The sequence below is a fragment of the Odocoileus virginianus genome, chromosome 32 (assembly GCF_023699985.2).
Source record: "Odocoileus virginianus isolate 20LAN1187 ecotype Illinois chromosome 32, Ovbor_1.2, whole genome shotgun sequence".
NCBI classification, from domain to species: domain Eukaryota; kingdom Metazoa; phylum Chordata; class Mammalia; order Artiodactyla; family Cervidae; genus Odocoileus; species Odocoileus virginianus.
Genome location: NC_069705.1, coordinates 18,037,795 through 18,062,614, shown reverse-complemented (window position 1 = coordinate 18,062,614; position 24,820 = coordinate 18,037,795). Strand labels below are relative to the sequence as shown.

General features: G+C 41.2%; 1 protein-coding gene across 2 annotated transcripts; it reads left to right on the top strand.

Annotated features, from left to right (window-relative positions):
• On the top strand, window positions 1–21,083 carry DCTN6 (dynactin subunit 6). 2 transcript variants are annotated; one of them, XM_070459942.1, is made up of 7 exons: window positions 1–125; window positions 5,016–5,080; window positions 14,477–14,582; window positions 15,927–16,015; window positions 17,309–17,356; window positions 18,888–19,030; window positions 19,888–20,287. In XM_070459942.1, exons 1-7 carry the CDS (start codon window positions 103–105, stop codon window positions 19,897–19,899), a joined length of 486 nt encoding a protein of 161 aa, XP_070316043.1. In that variant the 5' UTR covers window positions 1–102; the 3' UTR covers window positions 19,900–20,287. The 2 variants fall into 2 exon arrangements, with proteins under 2 accessions (XP_070316043.1, XP_070316042.1); XM_070459941.1 differs by lacking the exon at window positions 19,888–20,287 and adding an exon at window positions 20,593–21,083 and having other exon boundaries at window positions 5–125.
• Window positions 21,084–24,820: the final 3,737 nt, after the last annotated feature.

The window sequence follows — 24,820 nt, the reverse complement described above, 5'->3', positions numbered from 1 at the left end:
CTCCGCCCCTTCCCCGTCCTGCCAGGCTTCACTATCGCCCACAGAGATCATCGCTGTGCTCAGGCGGTTGTGTCGATCCAACTGGAAACAGAAGCCGAAACCATGGCGGAGAAGACTCAAAAGAGGTGGGTCGCTGTTTGAGAACCTGTCCTCTCCTCCCCGCAGGGGTGGAATCTGCTCTTGGTCGCCAGTGGTGGGGACTTAGGTGGTGTCTTATTCCAGCGCCCGGTTCCTAAGGCCCAGACCTGGCGTTCGCGGAGGGAGGAGGCGACGGGCTGGGGGTAGCGAGGGCCGTGAAAGGATGCGGAATGGAGTAGTGAAAGGTTCTGGTTCATGGTCCCTCGGTGGCCTCGCTGGCCCTCGGCCACGCACCCGCGCTGTCTCGGGAGGGCCTGCTGAGGATGCAGGGCGTCCCCGCCGCCTGGGACACAGAGGGACCCTCCCCTTTTCCGCGGCGCTCCTAACCCCTGTAGCTGTCCTGTGTCCCCATCGCCCACGGCCCCCGAGACCCTCCCTGTCCGTCGGAGGCGCTCCGAGTATGTGTAGACGGACTCCAAGCGGGGGCCGCGCCTGGGCCAAAGCTAACTGCTTGGTAAATGCGTGGGAACAAGCCTCGGGGCTACTGGGCGCTGTCGGTGGAAAGGGACAGCTGGGATGCAAGACGAGCTTCAGTTAAACCGTTTCCCAAAGCAGCAAAGTTGAGCACCCTCTGCTGACTCTTTTAGAAAATGAACACCGACAAGCCTTGTTTTGGGGGAGGGCATAAATTAACATTTAGGTTTTTCATCTATTTAGGCAAATAATTGTAATCTTTTGCATAAGCTAAAGAGGAACAGATATGGTAGAAATATTGTACACAGTATATAGGAGTATGCTGTGGAGATGAGGGTACTGTTGATATTTTATTAGTTAGGACTTCGGCTAAGTCTTCCCTCAACTGTCTGCTCTCAGCTCCGCCCGGTCACTCTCCGCGGTATTTGGACCACGTTTTAATTGGTCTAATGATGAGTTTAATTATTCCTGCCTCACAAAGAAATATGCTGACTGTGACGCACACAACCTGGGGCGACTTCCTTGGGCGTAAAATTGAAGACAGGGCATTTTTGAGTCTCTTCTGTTCTCACTTGCCCAGCGTAAGTTAAATGTTAGGTAATGCTTTTTTTCATTAAAAAAAAAAATTCGTAGCAAGAGGGAGGCTAAAGGAATAGAAAACTAGGATCGGAAATCTTGTGTAAAATGAGCTGTTTTATAGAGGTTAATTTATTTGTCCACGGCTTAATAAGATTGCCTTTTTAAACACACAAACCCACCTGAAGGGAAAAGGATCAGAGAAAAAGTGTTTCTAAATGGTGATACATTTCAAGGGCAAAATCATTCAGCTGACACAAGAAAACTGTCCAAAATGACAGGATGTTTCCAGGAAACTTCCCGCTAACAAAAAAGGGGTGATTGATGTTTGTGTTTTAGAGTATGGCTGAGCATGGACTCAAACTTTAGCATGGACTATTGCTATACACCTTTAAGCCCCACCCCTTTACCAGGTAACAGTTGCCCAACTCTTTGTGACCCCATGGACTGTAGCCTGCCAGGTTCCTCTGTCTATGAAATTTTTCAGGCAAGAATACTGGAGTGGGTTGCCATGCCATTTTGGGGGGGTGGGGGGTGCGGTCTTCCCAACCCAGGTATCGAACCTGCTTCTTTTGCATCTCCTGCATTGGGAGGCAGATTCTTTACCAGCAAACCACCTGGGAAGCCAGGTAACAGTTAACTGGGCTCCTGCCATAAGCAATCGGAGAAGGCAATGGCAACCCACTCGGGTACTCTTGCCTGGAAAATCTCATGGATGGTGGAGCTTGGTGGGCTGCAGTCCATGGGGTCGCTGCGAGTCGGACACGACTGAGTGGCTTTGCTTTCACTTTTCACTTCCATGCATTGGAGAAGGAAATGGCAACCCACTCCAGTGTTCTTGCCTGGAGAATCCCAGGGACGGGGGAGCCTGGTGGGCTGCCGTCTTTGGGGTCGCACAGAGTCGGACACGACTGAAGTGACTAAGCAGTAGTAGCAGCAGCCATAAGCAATCAACTGTCAGTGAACAACCATTAGCGGTCCTGCTCAACCATCCTTGGGTGCTGCAGTGGGCCCCTCCCACAAGCCCCCAGCTGTCAGTGAGAGACAGTGGTCCCCTCAGTCAGCAGAGCGGTGGTCTTCAGGCCTCAGGCAGAGAGTCAGGTAAGAGGCAGATCCTGGGGACAGTTGGGGGCTGTTTCCTGCAGGGCTCCAGAGCCCTGGTCAAGGCCTCCCACTGGCCAGGCTCAGGCCTTGAGCAGCTGCAGCCTCTCCCCCATCCCTGTGTCTGCAGCATAATGGCAGCGGCGTCTGCATAGGATGCAGTCTGCAGGACCCAGCCCCTGCCCTAAGGGTGGCTTGAAGAGCCTGAGGGTCGCTGGGGTCCTGGGCGCCTGTCTCCCTCAGCTGTGCCGGTTACGCAGGGTCTGGGGACAGGCCCTGATGGATGTCTGCCTCCTCTTAGCCAGGACCTGGACTTCGGAGGGTGACAGCTGTGCCTTGGGACCTGGCCCTTTCTCGTCAGAACAGAGAATGGCATTTATTTGGTAGAGATTTATAGGAACATCATTACCTGACCATGAGCTGACCTCAAGAACAAAGGATCTGACCTAGGATGTTTGCAATGACTAGCCACGCCCCCACCCCAGTTCCTAGAAAAGAGCTGTGCTGAAAGCTTTCAGGGAGTTTAGGGGTTTTAAGGCATAAGCCACCCATCTCCTTACCTGGCCCTGCAGTAAAACTTCCTCTGCTCCAAACTCTGACATTTTAGTATTGTTTGGCCGCTCTGTGAGTCACATGGACTTGTGTTTCGATATTATTATGACAGTGATGTCCCAGGAATGATCTTTGCTTCAAGAAATTTCAAGGCCCTGCGCTTCAATTTCCTCATCTAGAAAATGAGGGGTTTGGTGCATTTTCTGTTTTCTGCTCCATGTCACTAAAGTTTTTCCTTCTCCTATTCAATAGAAAGGTTATATATTTTCTGTGGTTTCAGTAGACAAGTGACATGTAGTAACCCAGATGGGTCATTTTTAAATTGTATTAATTTGTGCCTTGTAGAGAGTCAGTGCCTGTCAATATGATGGAGACAGACGTAGCTGTGTCTCCTCTGGACATATTTTAAAGATAGACTAAAGGCTTATACTTTTTTTTTTTTTAAACATTTATTTTTGGCTGTTCTGGGTCTTCATTGCTGTGTGGGGACTTTCTCTGGTTGCAGAGAGTGGCGGCTACTCTCTAGTTGCAATATGTGGGCTTCTCTTTGCGGCGGCTTCTCTTGTTGCAAGGCATGGGCTCTAGGCTGGGTAGTTGTGGTGCACAGGCTTAATTGCCCCATGGCACGTGGAACCTTTTAATTTCAGAGATGCTTGTTCCTTGGAAGGAAAGCTATGACAAACCTAGGCAGCATATTAAAAAGCAGAGATACCACTTTGTCAACAAAGGTCTGTATAGCCAAGGCTACGGTTTTTCCAGTAGTCATGTATGGATGTGGGAGCTGGACCATAAAGAAGGCTGAGCACCAAAGAATTGATGTTTCCAAACTGGTGCTGGAGAAGACTCTTCAGAGTCCCTTGGACCCCAAGGAGTCAATCCTAAAGGAAGTCAACCCTGAATATTCATTGGAGGACTGATGCTGAAGCTGAAGCTCCAGTACTTTGGTCACCTCAGGCAAAGAGCCAACTCCTTGGCAAAGAGCTTGTGCTGGGATTGAGGACAGGAGGAGAAGCGGGCAGCAGAGGATGAGGTGGTTGGATAGCATCACTGACTCAGTGGACATGTGTTTGAGCAAACTATGGGAGATAGTGAAGGACAGGGAAGCCTGGCATGCTGCAGTCCATGGGGTCAAACTTAATGACTGAACAACAGCAATGTGGAATCTTCCCGGACCAGGAATCAAACCCATGTCCCCTGCATTGGCAGCCAGATTCTCAACCACTGGACCACCAGGGAAGTGCTGATGGATATTCTTTTTACTTAAAGCTTTAAAAATACTTTGTGATAGGAAGATTTGTTCACTTAAATTTATAGAAGAAAAATCCGTGCATGTCCTTTTTTAGTTTTCCACATCAGTATGGAAGTGGTGATTTTTTTTTTTAATATTTATTTTTGGTGTTACTCTGCATTTATATTAGGGAATATTTGGGTGGATTCTGGAATATGAATGATGGAGAAACATGTTAAAGAGTTTGTACTCTGCTGACTCTCTCATAGCCCCAGATCTAGCTATACTGGGTCTTTCTCCATGGGTACCTCAAACTGACTTCATTTAAAATTTAACCAAATAACTTCCATTTTTCATTTTCTTACTTTTCTATGTACTGATGTTTTTCAAATCTTCCAACAGATATGTCAAATGCCTCCTGATTTTTTTCCCAAGTGCTCATCACATAATCTTTCAAATTTTTTTCTTGTTTCCTAGAAATCTTCCCTTTGAAGTCCTCTGCCTTTGCCCTCTAAGACCACTGCATGGTGATTACCCTAGTGTCCCCCTCTGTCCTTTTATGCTGGAGCCTCTGATTCTAGTCCCTGGCTTTGATTTTTTTGGCTTAACAATGTAGCTTGGAAATCATCCCAACTCTTTACACACAGGATTATTCATTCTTTCTTATGCTGTATATTAATTCATAGTATACCATAATGTATTAACCAGGTCTCTACTAATGAATACCTAGGTTGTTTTGAGCTTTTTGCTATTTAAAAACAATGTTGGTGTTAAAAGAGTCCAATGCCTCTTTTCCTCTCAAGTATTTTAAGAACACATGATACATTATTTTAGCTTGATGGATGGTATATCACCTGAGAAGTTTATACTATATTAAATCTTACAGTTTACTTTTCATTTTTCCATCAGTTTGTTTTAACCTTTCTGTGATTGCAGTGTCAGGATAGCTTCTATAACAGTATTTTTAAACCTTACCCATGATGCATATTACTTTTTTTTCCTGCAGTGTGAAGATCGCACCTGGAGCAGTTGTGTGTGTAGAGAGCGAAATCAGAGGTGATGTCACTATAGGTAAGAAAATATCCTGTTAGTGTTGTCGCTCAAGAATTGGTGTTATTTATTTTATTTCAGTGCTTGACAGTTCATTAGGTATTATTTTCTATGTTTGACTGAGGTCCTAATTTTATTGGCAAAGCAATGTATTTCTCTTAAGTATTTAATATTTCTCAAATAATTTAGTGTGATAGAGTCTATATTTAAACTCCTGTCTGATAAACTAACGTGGCAGCATAATAAAGTAATTTATTTGAGAGACATCTGCTGTGTACCTACTATGTGCCAGGCCCTATGCTCACACCTTAGCTTGCACTCAGGACCCAGCAGTGAATATAGCAGAGCTCACATTCTTCTAAGAGTGTAATCCAGAGTCTGACGGACTTGGGGTTAGCATCCTCACTCTTTATCTGCTGGATTTCCTCAGGCACATCACTTCGTCTCTCTTTTTCCCCTCTGTATCGTTGTATGTGTCAGGGTTAGGGTCAGCAGTTTGTGGTGATAGTAAACCCAGAGGAGTAGTAGCGTAGTGTACACAGAGTTGTAATGCAGTGTAGTAAACCCAGAGGTCTGCTCTCTCATATAAGAAGCCTGAGGGTAGGCAGTTCATGTCCCATCAGGTGATTGTCCGGGGGCTCCGGCCTCACAGGCCAGGATGTGAGTGTCTTGGGTAAGAAGGAGAGGAGTGGAGACAAAAGGATGCTCCTCCCAGTGGAGTCAGCTTGCCTTAAATAGTCTTCCTGAAGGTTCCACAACGCCCTCTGCCTTGGGCCTGGTCTCAAGGACACGGCTAGCTATGGAGAATGCTGGGAGATGTATTCTGAACCGGACACATTGCTGCCCCCGTATTGGGTTCTCTTACACAGAAAAAGGGAAGAATGGATATCCAGCGGCAGCAGCTTTTGTCACATGCAAAATAAGAGTGCTTTCCTCAGAGCTTTTTGAAGGATTAAATAAGAGAGTATTTATGAAAGTCATTGCCCAATACCTGACATGTAGTAAGCACTCAATAAATGTTAGCTAGCTGCACTGTAAAATCAGTTTAGCCTTGCTTTAGAGGTTAAGTCCAGCGTTTAAACAAAATGAACAATGTAACATGTGGCAACCTGGGCTTCCCTGGTGGCTCAGTGGTACAGAATCTGCCTGCAGTGCAGGAGATGTGGGTTCAATCCCTGGGTGGGGAAGATCTCCTGGAGAAGAAAATGGCAACCCACTCCAGTATTCTTGCCTGGGAAATCCTTGAACAGAGGAGCCTGGTGGGCTGCAGTTCATAGAGTCACAAAAGAGTTGGACACAACTTAGTGACTAAACAACAGTTTGCTTATGTGAACATGATGGAGTTCCCCCAAGTGCACATTTTAGCCACTAGATCTTTTCCATACGTTTTCACGGGACATGGTGCCCCGGTAGCTTTCTTAACGTGAGCGCGTGTTTACTAGCCACTGGGTGTTACCAGAGGAGAGCTTTCAGGAAACGAAGTACACTTTCAGAGAGAAAATGTGCCTTGTTCCCTTACACTAACAGTATCTGCAAAAGAAAAAAAATTTTTCTGTAACTTTAGTAAATCTAAGCCTCCAGCCACTTCAGGATCATATCTTATAAAACTAGTTACGATTGTGCCAGTATTATGGAGCATCATTGGGGATTTGCCCAGATTGGATCTAATTAATTATTTTAAATTGACAGAATTTCGAAGTTTAGAAGGTGATTCTATTTCTTTTCAGTCCTGTATTAACTTTGTTAACTTAAACCACTTGCAGACTTTTTACAAGGAGAAATTAGCCACATGTTTCTGTTCCTCTGCATTTTTATTCTAGTATTTTTATGGCTTTCATCATGACTCAAGGAATAACATCTAATATTAATTCACAGGGTGTTGTACAATTAGAAGGAAAGACTAAAATAATGATATTTCCCTCTCATTTCTACTTCTTCCCTACTTTAAACAATGTGTTCAGTATCTGCTATGATACACAGATGGTACAGATATCTCTACAGGCATAAGTGTACACACAGGTATACATATATGTTTGTGTGTGTGTTTCAGATTTGAAAGAGCAGGTCCTGTTCTTGCAGAAGCTTCCCTAGAAGAGCAGTAAAGGCTTTATCCTGTGAAAAGAAGAGCTGGACCGATGCGTAGGATTGGGCCTGGGGATTTCAGGAATCAGCTCTCACTTTACTGTTCTCCCTCTGTCTTTCATATCTTGGTGCTCTTCCCTCTTCTTTATCCCTCTCATCCTCTTGCCTTCCTTAAATGTTGAAATTATGTAAAGAAGTGTGGTATTTAAATCTACTTTCCATGTAAGCTGATCACCGACTGATCAGGCACCACTCTGGTGGTTAAAATATGAAATGATTATTCATCACAGATTTTCAGTGATGGATTGTAGCATAAGAAATGATATATATTTTTTAAAACTAGTGATTTTAATTTCATCATTGAATGGATCTAAGTTAATATTTTGTTGGGTTTATTTTTGACCCAGGTTTTTAAAACCAAAAAATTTGCTCACTTTACAGAAACATCTCAATTTTCAAAACTAAGGAAAAGATTCAGAGTGATACAGTTACCCAGTGTTCCATGTTCCATATATATTATCTCATTTTCATTTGCCTGTTTCTTATTCTTAATTTTGTATATAAATATAGAAATCTTCCAGAGCTGATACTTAGTCATTTCTATCACTTTTGTATTTGGTGCAGAATAATCTCTAATCTTTTTGTACTGTTGATTCCTTTTTCTGATGTAATATCTCAGATTAAAAAAAGCTCTTGGTAGGTATGAAGTTCAATCAAAGCAGAGAGTAGAGATAAGTTACCTGATTAAAACTCACTCTCCCTATCATGTTTTCTTTTTCCTTCTTTTTTGGGGGAGGGGTATGGAATTTTCTTAGAGAAACTTTTATTTTTATTTTTTATTTATTAAGAAAGTTTTATTGATGTATAGTTGATTTATGATGTGTGTTGTTAGTTTCTGCTGTCCAGCAAAGTGAATCAGCTATACACATACATATACCCACCCTTTCTTAGAGTCTTTTCCCATACAGGTCATTACAGAGGATTGAGTAGAGTTTCCTGTGCTGTACAGTAGGTCCTTACTGAGTCTATTTTATACATAGTTGTGTGTCTATATCAACTCTAGTCTCCCAGTTTGTCCCCCCCTCCCTTCCTCCCTGGTGACCATAAGTGTGTTTTCTATATCTGTGACTCCCATTTCTGTTTTGTAAATAAGTTCGTTTTTTTAGATTCCACATATCATATTACGTGATATTTGTCCTTCTCTCTGTCTGACTTACTTCGCATAGTATGATAATCTCTAGGTCCATCCATGTTGCTGCAAATGGCATTATTTCATTCTTTATGGTGGCTGAGAAATATTCCATTGTATATATGTATCACATCTTCTTTACCCATTCCTTTATCGGTGGGCTATTGTTTTTCAATTTAGGGCTGGTTTTGTTTTTGCTTAATTTATCAGAATAACTAATTAAGTCTTCTCCTGTTACAGTATAGATATGGAGATATCACGATGTTTTACATAACTTTCCATCCCCTCATCAGTTTTACCTTGCTATGTTTCAGTTAGTAGAACTTTAAATTTTCTGTTTTCCTAGTAAATCAAGTATTTGGTTTATCAAAGAAACTCGTCTGAAGCTTTGAAGTGCAGTCCTTAACCAGAAACCCTATGTCTGTGGCCCTGCTGGAACCTGACCCCTTTCATTAGAGTCTGCTAGGAAACAGACCTTGGGAAAAATAATAGTTCTCTCCTTAATTATAATTTGGGTAAATAAGGTTTCATCTTATTTACTATCAAGCCTGCTTTTTTATTTTTAACCCCTCTTTTAATTAGACTGCCTTGATTTATGGCTTTTGCATTATTTTCTGAAAATTTTGTTTTAAAAGCTGAAACACATTTTAGAAAAGTACATCTGTGCACAGTCATGTAGTCCTATTACAGCGTGAAGGCGGACTCCTGGGGTTAGGACAACACCTGGGGACTCATGGTGTGAAGGCAGAACTCCTACAGTGACGGAGCTTTGTCATGGAAGCACTTTGTCCCACTTTGTTGTTCTTTCCATTAGAGTTTTTAATACTGATCAGAAGCTTCCCTTTTATTGTGGAAATTTTTTTAAATTGAGGTAACATTGGTTTATAATATTACATAAGTTTCATATGTACAACATTATATGGAAATTTTTTTCAATAAGGCAAAACAGTGACTTTGACTTGAGAAATTAATCAAATATAAAACAGTTGTTAAAAGTACTTCATCTTATAGGTCAAAGGAATTGTTTTCATTTTCAAGAGACCTTGTGGCTTTTGGAACTATTTATTGACATATGAAAATGTCCACAAAGATTGCTTTCTGTGGCAAAGATAGACAGGAAAAATACCCTTTACTAGCTGAAGGGAATGGAAATATGATGCAAGGAATGTCTTTCTGGCTAGGTTGCGTCAAGCCCAGCCAACCATTTAGAAAAATAATTCATCAGCCAGTAAGGCAGCTCCAACTCTAGACACATTTATCCAAACAAGGAGATAAGCCAAATAGGGTTTCAGCACATTTGGTAAGAAAATACACAAACTACCCTGCCAGAAAGGGCTCCAAGAAAGTTCACGACAGCCTTTTAACAGAAACTTTCGATGGTGACAGATTTTTATTTTTAAAGCATTTTAACCCCAAGGCCCTTCAGCTTGGTTTGAATTCAGACCCATCCTAGGTGAAAGTGCCGCTTGCATGCAGAGAAGTCTGGAGCAGACTGTGCTCACATTTCAGCATGCAGTTGCTGCCCGCGTCTTGCACTAGTGCTGGGCTATCAGGCTTTCTGGTGCCAGCCTCCAGCGCTGTGCAGAGACAAAGCACCTGGTCAGGCATCTCCTTTAAGAAGTTCACCAAACTTCAGTCTTAGCAGTCACGTATACTGCGGTTCATGTTTAAAAACTAACCTCTCTAGTCTCTGCCCCAAAAAGCCCTGCAAGAGGTTAAGGGGAGCTGTTTGGTTTGTCGCCCATGACCTTGCTGTTACTTCACAATTCAGAGGAGATCACATTGCCAACAGTCAATGGCTCATGGAGAAAGCAAGGGAGTTCCAGAAAAGTATCTGCTTCTGCTTCATGGACTACACTGAAGCCTTTGACCATATGGATCCCAACAGACTGGAAAATTCTTAAGAGACAGGAGACCAGATCACCTTACCTATCTCCTGAGAAACCTGTATGTGGGTCAAGAAGCAACAGTTAGAACTGAACACAGAACAACGGACTGGTTCCAAATTGGGAAAGGATACGTCAAGGCTGTATATTGTCACCCTGCAAATTTAACTTCTATGCAGAGGACATCATGCAAAACTCTGGGCTGGATGAAGCACAAGCTGGAATCAGGATTGCTGGGAGAAATATCAGCAACCTCAGATATGCAGGTGATACCACTCTATTGTCAGAAAGTGAAGAGTAGAGAGCCTGTTGCTGAGGGTGAAAAAGCTGGCTTGAAACTTAACATTAAAAAAACTAAGATCACAGCATCTGGTACCATCACTTCATGGCAGAGTTTATTTCTTTGGGCTCCAAAATCAGTGCAGACAGTGACTGCAGCCATGAAATTAAAAGACACTTGCTCCTTGGAAGAAAAGCTATGATAAACCTAGACAGTGTATTAAGAATCTGAGTCATCACTTTGCTGACAAAGGTCCACAGCAAAGCTGTGGTTTTCCCAGTAGTTATGTACAGATGTGAGTTGGACCATAAGGTTGAGTGCTGAAGATATGATGCTTTTGAACTGTGGTGCTAGAGAAGACTCTTGAGAGTCCCTTGGACAGCAAGGAGATCAAGCCTGTCAATCCTAAAGGAAATCAACCCTGAATATTCGTTGGAGGGCTGGTGCTGAGGCTTAAGTTCCAATACTTTGGCCACCTGATGAGAAAAGCTGACTCATTGGAAAAGATGGTGATGCTGGGAAAGATTGAAGGCAAAAGGAGAAGGGAGTGGCAGAGGATGAGATGGTTAGATGGCATCACCGACTCAATGGATATGAGTTTGAGCAAACTCCAGAAGATAGCGAAGGACAGAGGAGCATGGCATCCTGCAGTGCCTGGGGTCTAAGAGTTGGACACGCCTTAAGGATTGAACAACGACAGTTTCACTTTTCAAGTCACTTCAGAACTCCAGGACTTGTAGTTTGGCAGTGTGACCACCAGGTGGAGCTGTTGTCTTAAACGGGTCTCATGGAAACTGCTCACCGGTCTCCTGTAATGCTTTGTATCCCAGGGAAGGCCCTCAGACTTAGAACCAGTTTTCCAGTTATTTACTAACACTCTTGTTAAGAGTGATAAGAAATAATAATAATAAAATACCTGGCTAACATAGCTCCAACATTATTTTTAAACGGGAAAAAATGAAAATATCAACTGTTTTCAAACCTGTACTTTAGAGGAACTTTTAAAGAAGCGTAGGTCCCAGCGTAACCTTTGTCTTATCAGCCTTTTCTCACTTAGCTTTTTGCAAGACTGCTTGTCAAAAGCTGCAGCCTGAGGACCAGCAGAATATCTCGTGCCCCTGGGTACTAATCTAGCTGTGGTAAAGGATCTGCTTTCTGTCACAGCCAGGACAACCTCTTCCTCCTGTCAGATCTTTAATGCCAGTATGGAAAATTTTTATTAATCTTTTTCACTGTCTTACAGAAAGGTAAAGAATTTCTTCCCTGTTTAAAAGGTTTCACCCTGTTACCTGAGTGTCAGAGGAATAAAGCAGTCCCTTTTCTTCTGTTTCTCAGACCAGAAAGAGTTATTTTGTTTTCTGTGATAAAGTTCTTAGCTCTTAGTGTCAGATAGTGATGAACCTCCCGTTTTGAAGAACTATGGGCCAGACCCCACGATTTCCTTTCCAAATATAATCCACACTTCAACCTGGTGAGATAGGCTATCATAGACTTCATCTTTTTATAGACGAGAAAACTGAGGCATTTGAGAGGCTAAGCACACAGCTTTTAAGTGATGAAGGCCAGAGCCTGGACTTCCTAGACAAGGGATGTGGTTGCTGGCTGGGGCTTCAATTATAAAGAACCGAAAATAGAAAGATCGTGTCCCTTTATCATAGAATATCTTAACATAAAATATAAATCTGGCATTGTGCAAACCACAGCTTTAAATTGCTTCACACAGCTGGAAGGACCTATAAGAAATTTCTCATTTCAAAGGAATCCAGTGTTTGTTTCAGCATTGTTTTAGCACCTCTCCCCAGAAGTGGTAATTCTTCTAAATGCCTATTATTAAGGGATTGGTTAAATAAATCATGGTATATTAATATGATGTGAAATAATATTCAACAATTTTTTTTTAAAAAAGGGCTTATGTGGAAAAAATCACCATAACTTCTTAGGTGAAAAAGCAAATTGCAGAATAAGTACCATTCCTTAGTTTTTGAAATTCATATTTTAGTATGTAAAATTCATATTTTTTCTCCTACAAGTTGAACTTATCTTCTAACTTTCTAGGGAAATATATTTTATATGCAGTCATATTTACAGATTTTAAATATATACTAGTACTTAAGTCTGCAGTAATACTCCAAACTTTTAAGAATAGTTAACCTACAGGGAATGGGATCAGCAGGAGGAGAGCAGATCTTTCACTTTTGACTTTGATTGAGTTTTTTGGGATGAGCAGGTATTCCTTTTATAATTATGTGTATGTGTGTGTGTATTTATAATTATGTGTGTGTGTGTTTATAATTATGTGTATGTATATATTTATAATTATGTGTATGTATGTGTGTATATTTATAATTATGTGTGTGTGTGTGTGTTTATAATTATGTGTATGTGTGTATATTTTTTTACCAAAGGAGAAAGGCACCCATGGTCACGGTCATGGTCACCTTGAGAAGCTTCCCGGGGATCTGAGTGACCCCATCTTCTATTCTGAAATCTCCTATCCTAAGCAGAAGCATTTGCCAGGAAAGTTTTACTCTAGCAGCTGAGGATTTAGGGAGCCAGAGGTGACACAAATAACAAAGCCAGCCTCTGTGTGTCCCCTGACCCCGTACCCATGTTGGGCCCCACCCTCTGTATCAGTCCCCAGCCCTTCATTGTTAGGGGAAAAATAAGCTCTCCTGAGATTCTTTCCAATTCTCTGGGCACCAGGAACATCTCCTTATTTATTCTAATACATTTTTGAGTGAGCGTGTTAAGTCTTCCTGATTTTCAAGACAGACAAAACCCCAGAGGGCAAAAACAGCACCCATTCCTTTTTGTTTCCCTGTAACATACAGCCCTGCATCTTGCCTGTCACTAGCGGATAGTGATTGTTAAATAAATTAGCAGTTTATTAGTACAGTTTATTGGAACAGTTGAGTACCGAATTTCATGGACAGTGTCGTCTTCCGGCCTCCCTCCCTACCTCGTGTCAGCGCTTCTGTCCGTCCTGCCCTGCTGTCGGAGTCAGCTGCGTCCTGTCTAAAGCAAAAACTTCCTGTCCTTGTGTTCACAGATAAGGGTGGCCTTGATCTGCGTTGTTGGGGCACGTTGGGAGGGAGAGCCTGCGGTGAGGTTATGTTTTCTCATCAGTGGCTCCATTATCACCCAAATGCTAGGCCTTTGGGTAAATCAGAGGACGGGAATGGTACAGTCCAGAACCAACGGCCGTGTTTAGGCCATGCAGGGCCTCCTCCACCCTGGTGGTGAAGGGATGCCATGAGGGCCCTTCAAACCCCTCAGCGTGAGGCTGGAGTCACTGCCTCATCTCTCCCACTGCCAGAGTCCAGAAACCACGTGTGGCCCCTTTGTCTGCCTCCCTTTATCCTTTTCAACTGGTTAAAATCATATCCTCCACCAGACAGCAAGGGCTCTTCCTTCTTCCACTGAGGAGGCTTATAATAAGGATGGTAACAGAGTAGCAAAGGTCAGGTTAGTCTCCATGTTTTCTAACTCTCATTCCACCAGTATTTCATCATGTTCCCTTAATAAAAGGGCTCATCCTGTAATACACCAGCATGAGAAAGTGTTGCATGGTTCGCCAGCATAAGCAAGTACCAATGTTGTAAGCAACGAGAACCTCACCTTTATGAGGGAAGAGAAGGAGAGGAATTAATTTTTATTGCCAGCTCTATGCCAAAATAGCATTGTCCACAAACTGTTTCATCTGATTCTTACAACAACCCTGCGGGACTGGTATTATCACCACCCCCATTTCACCATTGAGATGACAGAGACTTCACAAGCGAGGGTGAGCTGGGACTATCCGGCTCCAAAGCCCTGTGCTGTCTCCCCTCTCCTGGGCTGGAGATTTGGCCCAAACTATAGTGATAGCCTTTGTAACGTGCCCCGTGGGGTACCTGGTACCTGCTTTAGGAAACGTTCCTCCCAACAGCCTCCTTGGAAGCTCGGCCTCCACAGGTAATTCTTTTCCATCCATTTAATAGGACCCAGGACAGTGATCCACCCTAAGGCACGAATCATCGCAGAAGCCGGTCCGATAGTGATCGGTGAAGGTAACCTGATAGAGGAACAGGCGCTCATCATAAATGCGTGAGTAGGACCCTTACAGGCGCTTTGAACGAGCTGCTGCAGAGAGTCTCCGTTAGTGTCAGCCATCTCTAGGGGCCTTTACCAGCTGACGTCTGGAAGGCCCACTGTCTGAGAACCAGGAAGACACTAAGGTCTTTTCCAGCACAGGTAGTAAGTGAGGACACTACAGACCAGAGGGGCAGAGAGACTTGTCCAGGGCGAAGCGGCTCATAGGTGGATGCCTGGAATCTCCGACTCAGGGTCTGGGTGTCTTCCCTTACATGGGCCGGCCTCTTCTGTCCTTGAGGAGACGTTTCCTGAGGACACCCCAGCATCCCTGTGCTGCTCCCAGCCTCGACTTGTCTTCTGAGTGGATGTTTTGATTCTGGCTGCCAAGTTATTGCTCATACCAGGCACGTGAACTTCAGTCTGATGTGTATTTTCGTATGCCTTGTGGGGATAACAGAATTATATTTGAAAAACTGGAGGTCCTAGAGGCAGTTTTTCAACTTTAAAGATTAAAAACAATTATAAGCTATTAGAACATGTATGATCTTAGTGAAGTAGACTGTAATACCTATGAGATTTTTACAAGCATCTGTAAAGCTAGATAAAATTTTGGCAGGAAATTCAAGCTTATACCTGATTTATAGCAACAGTGTATGGAATTTGTAGTAAAGACCTTGGGAAAATATTTAACTGTGATAAAGAGATTGATTTGTCTTAATGCTTACTTAGGCTTTGGGAGTTTCTTACTATATTAAACAGTTTCTTTTTAAAATATATTTTGGCACCTTTAGTGTAAGTCAATTAACAACAGCTATATTCTGCAGTAACTCAGCTGTCAGAGATAAAGCACCATTTTTAAATGGCTTCCTCCTCTTAGACTACAAACATCTTTTTGTTACAAATATTTCAGCTAACCACGTAACAGCATAAAATGATTGTTTTACATGAATATCTGTTTACATTTCACAATCTTGAATGGTTATTAGGGATGGAAAACCTTCAAGTCCGGCATGATTTTGATTCCAGTTTAACAAGCTGAGAGTCCCAGCCAGCTTCTTTTCTACCTTGTCCTGGGAATGGTCCCCTGCCTTTGAGTTTAAAAAATAAACAAAGGAAGACTGACCTTCTATACACACCTGTGATTTCTTTACATTTCAGTAGTTCTTTTTCAATTCAGAATCAGGTCTTCTCCAGCAGAGAGGATAAATAATTCACTTGGATTAAGAAATTACTGAACGTCATTACACATATTAAGCTTGCTAGAGGTACAATTGAGAGAAAGAACCCAAATTCTGTAACAGGAGAATTGCTTATTGCATTATTGACTTTTTGATAATTTCTCTCTTCTTTTTATAGTCACCCTGATAATATCACTCCTGATGCAGAAGATCCAGAACCCAAACCTATGATCATTGGCACCAATAATGTGTTTGAAGTTGGCTGTTGTATCCTTTGCAATAATTTAAGAGAAATCACTCCCGACTGTCTTTCAGTACCCGATCTCCTCTGTTGAAATTGTCATAAATTAGCTATCAAATACTTTATGTATGCATATATATATATATGTATACACACAGACACATACACTTTGTATATAACAGATAATTTAATTATATATGTGACCTATATTATGTGTGTGTGTGTATATATATATATATATATGAATTATATTTTAGGACTAGGCCATCCGTGTCTTGAAAAGACTTATTTGCTGTGTATAAAGACGATCCCCTCCCTTTCAGAGAGTGACTCCAGAGCCTGAGGAAGCGTGCTGTCTGCGGGTGTGCCCGCGTGCGCGTGCCCTCGCCGCTAGGAGCCGCCTTGCTTGGGTTGCTGCATCTTGTCAGCGGGCGCAGTGGCCGAGGGGCAGTGGACATGAAGCAGAGTGATCTTGGCTTCAGTCCTGATTTAGGAACCACGGCTCTGTCCATTTGTGACTCCTGTATGGTTCTCGGTTGACAGCGTGTTGTTGTCTGATACAAGGAACTGGTGGATGGGCTGGAAATAGTTCATTCTTAGATGTTTTTCTCCTGAGTGTTTCCATGCTTTTGCTGATTTCATGCTCTAAAAAGAGGAAAATGTTTTCATAATGTGACTGAAATCTTTTCATAGTGTGAGTAAAACATTATTTTATAAGAGAAACTATTAATACTTCAAGGAAAAAATCTAAAGGTTTAACAATAGCAAAATATTTAAATGAATTAAGCTTCAGTTATAAGATACACCATTAGAACCATTAAGCATCACTTAAAATTATGTTTTTAAAGATTCTGATGGTATGGAATAAGGCTTGCAAAGGTAGGTGAACTGAATGAAGCAAGCTATCAGCAGTTATACAGTTTTATTTTATACAGTTTGATTTCCAGTTATGTAAAGGGAATTATATATCTTTACATAAAGATATGTCAAGCTGTTAACAGTGCCACCCTTACGTGATTGGGGTTAGTTTTAATTTTCCTAATTATGAAAATATGTTTCTTAATTATGAAAATACTCATAAAATTGAGGTATAAGGTGCTCATTTCTTTAAAAATATAGGAGTCATTTATTTATACTTCAAGATATTTCTGTTTAAAGAATTAAACTTTACTTGCCAACTGCCCTGGGCAGGGAGCTCTGGTCAGCCCAGCCTATTGGGCCCTCCCAGACCTCTATCCGCCCCACTGCAGGACAAGGAGAGTGAGTTAGAAAGAAAAAGATGAACATGTTCACAATGTGTACTTAACTCTGGCTTACAGATTGCCAAGCCATGAAAATAGGAGATAATAATGTTATCGAGTCAAAAGGTAAGCTATGTTTGGAACTATATTGTGAGAAGTGATTACCTCCTTTCTGTCTGTGCTGGTCTAGAAAACAGCCTAAGTGCAAACCATGACGAAGCCATGTGCTTAAAAGGACTATAGGCATGGTTGGAAGCAGGCTAACATAGCCATGAGATGAATTTTTTGCCTTTAAGGAACCTAATCTAATCATGTGTTTTATCCATTGAATTAAATTTCTAGCTGTGTACATTTAAGTCAGGATTGAGTTAAACCCTCAGGTGAAAGATTTGAAAAAGATTTCTACTAAAAACTAGTGTCAGTGGTATTTAGTTGATTCATGTTGTTGTTGAATTAAAGGAAAAAAAAAACAATTTCTCTAGTAGTTTGCTGTCTTTAATTTCAGGACTGCTTTCCCCTAACCCATTAGAAACAAATGTAAGCTACTTATCACAGGAAGGGCTAGGCAGGGGGCTTACCTGGGTTGCCACCACTGCTGGGAAGTGACTCCAAGAGCTTGTCCAAAGAGAACCAGAATGATAAGACTTCTCTGTTTATTTTTCTCAATAATGGTATCTATTTAAGAGGAAAAATAAACTCATTTTATTCATTTAAAGATTTTTTTATTTATTTTTGGCTGCGCTGGGTCTTCGTTGCTTCGAGGGCTTTTCTCGAGGTGAGGTACACGGCTTCTCATTGCAGTGACTTCTCTTGTCGGGCACAGGCTCCATCGTCGTGAGTGTGGACTTAGTTGTTCTGCAGCGTGTGGGATCTGCCCAGATCAGGGATGGAACTCATGTCTCTGCATTGGCGGGTGGATTCTTTACCACTGAGCCACCAGGGAAGCCCATGACCTCTTTATTATTTTTTTTTAATTAGTTAATTTTAATTGGAGGATAATTACTTTACACCATTGTGGTGGTTTTTGCCATACGTCGACATGAATCAGCCATGGGTGCACATGTGTCCCCCCATTCTGAACCGCCCACGCACCTCTCTCCCCTCCGGCTCTGAGTGCCCTGCTTCATACAACGAACTTGCGCTGCCCAAGACCTCTTTAGAATAATGCCTTTCCTTTCTTAGTCTTGAATGGCATGAAAGAAGATTTTTTTTTAAATAATTAGACTTTTTGTTAACCAACTTAATGGTTTTTATTTAATTTGGATTACCAGTTATGATGATGATGAGTATCATTGTCATTTTCTATTTATTGTATACTTACCATGTGTCAGACCTGTGCTTGACACTTGACATTTATTATCTCATTTATTCCTTACCGCACATTGTGAAGTAGGGTGGGCTCCATTTTAGAGATAAACTCGCTGAGAGCATTTACAGGTCACACAGATCACAACAGAGCTCTGTTTTGAATCCACTTAATACTAGCCTGGTTCTGCCTCTCTGCTGTACAAACTCTGGAGTGAAGTACTTCTTTTAATATGTTTCTTAAGGGCAGTTTGTATTCTTATGCTTGCATTGTCTTAGGAAAAACACAGTGTTCTAGTCGTTGAGTCGTTGATTGCCTTATGTTGTGGTTCTCTATGTGTCTTTCCTGCAGCGTATGTTGGCAGAAATGTAATACTGACAAGTGGGTGTATCATCGGGGCCTGTTGCAACCTGAACACGTTTGAAGTCATCCCTGAGAACACAGTAATCTATGGCGGAGACTGCCTTCGTCGAGTGCAGACTGAACGGCCACAGGTACTAGAACCTCTTTAGTAGGTACCGTCCTTTCTAGGGCTGCTAATTTTCCCCAAATAACACATAAATGTTTTAATGGGGCAGCGAGTCTGTTACTTAAAAAGCAAATGATTAAAATAAAGCATCAGAGTAACATTCCTAAAACTACAGTTTATTTGTTGACTCAGTAGAATTATTGAGTCCTTAAGTTAATATCAGAAATACGTCCAAAGATGACAGTGACACATTGACTTTGGGAAGAGAACATCCAGGGATGTTACTTTTTTCTTACATATTTTCACTGGTGCATTACAAACTATACTGATTTGCTCCTAAAATACCAACCTTCAAGGGTAAGAAATGAACCTACCAAATTACTGTACACCCAATTTGGGTCTACCTATCAGTTTACTGACATAGTTGGCTTGAAAATAAATGCAGCTTGTGAATATACAAGTATATTTAGATATTTTCCTGGCTTATGAGGAATTGTCCCCTCCTAATAACCAAGAATAATGGCATGTATGCATTTGGAGTTTCATGTTAGAGTAGGAAATAAGTATTGATAGAGCATTTGGGGCTTCCTTTGGACAGAAGGCATTCTGATTGAAGTTTTAACCTTACTGCTTGGCACACGCAGTCTATTTTCTTGGTTACGCAGCCTCCTTCCCCTCCCCCAAAGAAAATGTTTGCAAGGCATTTAGCACTTTTGATTCTTAGCCATATTTTATCAGAAATTAAAATGCCAGTTCTTTCTGGCTTATTCTAATTCTGTAATCTTTGACTTTTATTATTATAAGCAAGTATTACTATTCTCTGGACCAAAAAAGAAATAAGAACAAATCTAGTATTTTTTCACTTATCTTTCTGCATAACAGCAAAATGATTGAAGAGGGAGAAATGAAGCTGGAGTTGGGTTAAGGGAGATTAGAATTAAGTGAGCAAGAATATCTGAAGTTTAATATGTAATGGTATGTATGCAACACTGTTTTCCATGTTTTACCAATTATAAGAATCACATAGAGGTCCTTATTACAAATGATCCCCAGACTTTTTCAACCAAAGTGATTAGGGCAAAGGGCCTAACAGTACACGAAGTGAATTTTACAGTGAGGCCAAGTGTGAGCAAAGCTGATATATGAAGAGTGAAGATCAGATGAGTGTCATAGCTGTGTGCTCTGTCACATAGAAAGCAATGTACTCATGTTGTCCACTATAATTGAAACTCTTTCACTTCTTAGAGGCCAAGATGAAATGTATAAAAAGCAAGGTTGAAAACTGATAAACATACATTTTTATATGCAAAAGTTTTTATATGCAAAAGTTTTATATTACCAAACTTAATGTATGTTCATTGTAAATTGAAAAAGCAGGAAAGCAAAATTAAGTCAGTGAACGGGATCCACTGCAGGGGGCACAGGTTCAATCCCTGGTCAGGGAACTAAGATTTGGCATGCCTCAGTCCAAAAAAAAGAGATCAGTGAAAATCACCTGTAATTCCATGACTTAGTGATAATCATTTCTACTTGATGCTCTTAACTTTGCTTTCTGCTGGCCAGTTCTTAATTCTCTTATCTTTTTAGCCCCAGACACTACAGCTGGATTTCCTGATGAAAATCTTGCCAAACTACCATCACCTAAAGAAGACCATGAAAGGAAGCTCAACTCCAGTTAAGAACTAAGAACAATAGATGACATCAAGATGATATTTGTGTTTGACCAGTGTCTTTTTTTTTTTTTTGGACTGGTGTCTTTTGAAAGAGCCACATGTTTGTGCATTCATAACAGTCCACAAAACACCTGTTGACTTTATCTTGTAAAATTGAATTAGAGAAGAAAGTAATGGATTTTCATTGTAACTGTCCTCTATAATTTATATGAAGTGTATTATTTTCTGATGTCCTTGTCCCATTCTGATAATTTACAGATTTTTTTTGTTCTGTGTTGCGTGTTATATAAAATGTTGGCCATGAATTTTAGTTATGTAAAAGACTACCCATGATAAGAAAGAACATATTGTTATGTATTTATATTCTAACAAATACTAAACTAAATAAAAATGTTGATGACAGGACTTTTACTTTAATCAGTTTTTCTACTTTCCCAAAATAGCTCTTTTAATTTTTATTGTATACTAGTTAAATGTTAAAGCTAAAGTGTTTACCTTTTCCTTTTGTGTGTTTGTGGCTGTCTAAAATTTCAGGTGAAATTTCAACAGCTATTGAATTAATTTAGATTTCATTTTGTTCCCAAGAAAAATAGTTTTTTTTTTCTTTTTAGTAAAACAAAAAAGTAATCAGGGAAAGATGTATTCAGTAGAATATGAGGTCAAAAAGAATGGTGTCTAATGAAAATGACAAGTAAATGACCATTGAGTGGTATTCTTAGGTTTCTGAGGACAATGAAACTAGAAGAGATTTTGATATGTTTATAAATATATGAAAATTTTGGCATATTACTAATCAATAATTATCAACCTTGGCATGATTCTGTTTACCTGATTACATAATAGGCAAAATATTGAGAATTTTATTGTAATTCCAAGTTTTTTTTTAATAATTCAAGTGCGTACATTTAACAGAACATAGTAACTTTTGAATTAGTAGATGTTGATTAATACTAAGACATTAAATGCTAAAATATTTTCTCTTGAAACATTTTTTTAATTGAAATACAGTTGAGTATGTTGTGTTAGTTTTCCATGCACTGCAGAATGATTCAGTTATACATATATGCGTATTCTTTTTCATATTCTTATCCGTTATAAGTTATCACAAGGTTAATTTTTAATTGTGAATAGTAAAAATCTATTTTTGAATTTCTGAAACTGACTGGTACAAATTAGCCTTTGTTCCAGATGTGAATGACTTTATTTTGATAAAAATATTCATGACTCAAGTTAGAAAAGTATACTGCTACATGTAGTGGTTTGAGAAGAGAAGAACATCACATAAATGTCCTGTTTTTGATAACTGCTATCTATTCATTTTTCAACCCCTGGTGATCACCTTAGGATGTTGTTGATTACAAAAATTTCTAGATAAAAGAGAAGAAATTACAAAACTACCCTTGCAGTGCTGTGCCAGTTCTGAATATTATCTCTGGCTAAGCTCTGATGTGCTCATAACTGCCCTGTGCTCCAAACTACGCAGGTAGTATGTGAAGACAGCAGCGGGATCCCTCCCGAGGAGTTGGTAATAAGGTATCCCCAGAGCATCAAACTATTAAATCATCATGTGAGAAGAGCCTCAACGTTTATCAGGTACACTGTGGCTTTTAATTGCTATTAACTCATTTGAGGAAAGAAAATGTTAACAGAAAATGTCGGTTTACCAGGAGTACAGAGAAAGAAAGTGTGACAGTGTGAACACAGTGTTAACCCATGGAAGGGAGGTGCTGAATCCAAGAGATGTGAGCTGTTCTGTGACCAGAGGTGCTCTCTGCCTCAGGTCATATGTCTTGGGAAGACCATACCTCAGGCCTTGCCACTTTGGCCTCTAATTGCAAGCTTAACCTAATTGCTGATTTGGCCTCTAAGCCGTTGTTCAGAAAAAGGGGTAACTCAGAATGCCATTCTGCACACAGAATTTAGAGAAACTTTCTGATTTATACATCAGTGTCACGTGAACTTAATTTGTGTAGTTCAGCCTCCATGTCTGTCCGTTTAGCCGATGAGTTTTGAATATTTTAATGAAATAGTTTATCTCCCTTCAGGACAAAGAATCAAAGACAGATTTTTGCAGTTCTTACTCTTTGGGGCGTCTCCATAGCCAGGCTCCCAGCCTTCTAGTAAACAGTCTCTGCCTCACTGTGATTGCAGTCAGCACTCAATGTTCTAGGTTGAGAATGTTCTACGTGATTATGCTAAGTAGTAGCACAGACCCTGACATACTGGTGACTGAAAAAGAAGTGCCTGAGCAGGGAGAAGAAAGAAACCATTTTATCACAGCAATTTGCAATAGCTCTAGGGGTCAAGATGATGGGTTTTTACCAGGTGAAGTGTCAGGTCCTAAAAGGGTATCGTACCCTGCTGTCTTCTTCACTTTATCCTTTAACACACCATAGTGGTTACCTATACAGTGTAGAAAGTAACCCTAAAATACAGCAGCTTAGAACAATGAACTTGTGGTTTCTTCAGATCAGACCTAGGAGTGGCTCAGTGCCCCTCATGAGGTTTCCCTCAAGCCAGAAACTGCAGTCAAATGAAAGCTTAACTGGGGCTGGGGGCAGGGAAAGGGGCGTCCACCTCCAAGAAAGCCGTCTCACATGGCGGGTGGCAGGAGCCTTCGGTTCCACACATGTAAGCCTCTCACACGGCTGCTGAGTTGTTCTCAGGATGGGGCAGCTGGCTTCCTCAGCTTCCTCCAGATGCAAGCAAGCAAAGACCTAGTCTCCAACATTACACACCACCACTTGCGCTTCATTTTATCTGTTAGAAGCAGGTCACTGAGTCCATCTCACACTCAAGGGGGATGATTAGGCTCCGCCTTTTGAAAGAGCCAAGAATTGACGTTCTTGGAACATCCAAGAATCGATATTCATATTCTAAAACTGCCAGCATACACAAACACACATCATTTCCACCTGGGTTCCTCCTAGTGCACCGTCAGCATCTCTTAGGGGCCCCCACACTCTGGGGAAGCTTTAGGAAGGACTGCTGTATATTAATGGGCACACCTATGACATCATTCAAGATTTCTTTTTTGTTTTTGGCCACACGTCCTGCAGGATCCCAGTTTCCTGACCAGGGATTGAGCTCAGGCCTGCTTCAGTGAAAGCATGGAGTCCCAACCACTGGACCAGCTGGGAATTCCCTATTCAAGATCTTCATCTCCTTACCTTGTGTAAACCCTGTCTTCTTAGACATTTAGATTACTTGTCCTAAGTTTAGCATGAATTTCATTAAGCCCCTGTTTAACCTGTCTGGGCTTCCCTGGTGGATCAGACAGTAAAGAAACTGCCCACAATGCAGAAAACCCAACTGATTCCTGGGTGGGGAACATCCCCTGAAGAAGGGCATGGCCACCCACTCCAGTATTCTTGCCTGGAGAATTCCATGGACAGAGGGGCCTGGCAGGCACTCCCCATGGGGTCACAAAGAGTCAGACATGACTGAGTGACTAATACTAACTTAACTTGTCTAGGCTTAGTAGAAAATATTAATAAAAATCTTGAAGTACTCCAGTACTCTTGCCTGGAAAATCCCATGGACGGAGGAGCCTGGTAGGCTGCAGCCCATGGGGTCGCTAAGAGTCAGACATGACTGAGCGACTTCACTCTCACTTTTCACTTTCATGCATTGGAGAAGGCAATGGCAACCCACTCCAGTGTTCTTGCCTGGAGAATCCCAGGGACAGGGGAGCCTGGTGGGCTGCTGTCTATGGGGTCACATAGAGTCGGACACGACTGAAGCGACTTAGCAGCAAAGTCACTCAGCTAGTCAGTGGCATTTCAGCTCCAGAGTTCATAACCTTTAACCCAACTCAGTGCTGCCATTAGGAAAGCTAGTTAAACCTTTTAAGATAGAGATTCTATAACTTGGTGAGCTTCCTGAATGCTAGTGGGAAAACAGCTGTGGATTTGTCTTGCTTGCTTTTTATCTCAAAAATTTTTAAACAGCCTGAGACAAAACAATAGGAACATTTTAAAAGAATTATTTGGTCTTCCCACTGAATTCAATAAGAATTACTCAAAGAGGGATTAAGGTTAAGACTACAAGTCATTCTGTCTAGAACTTTAAACTGCTTCTGCTTATTATTACTAATTAAGTGTGGTGGTAAATTGTGTTGGTATTTTTGTTGTTTTTACTTC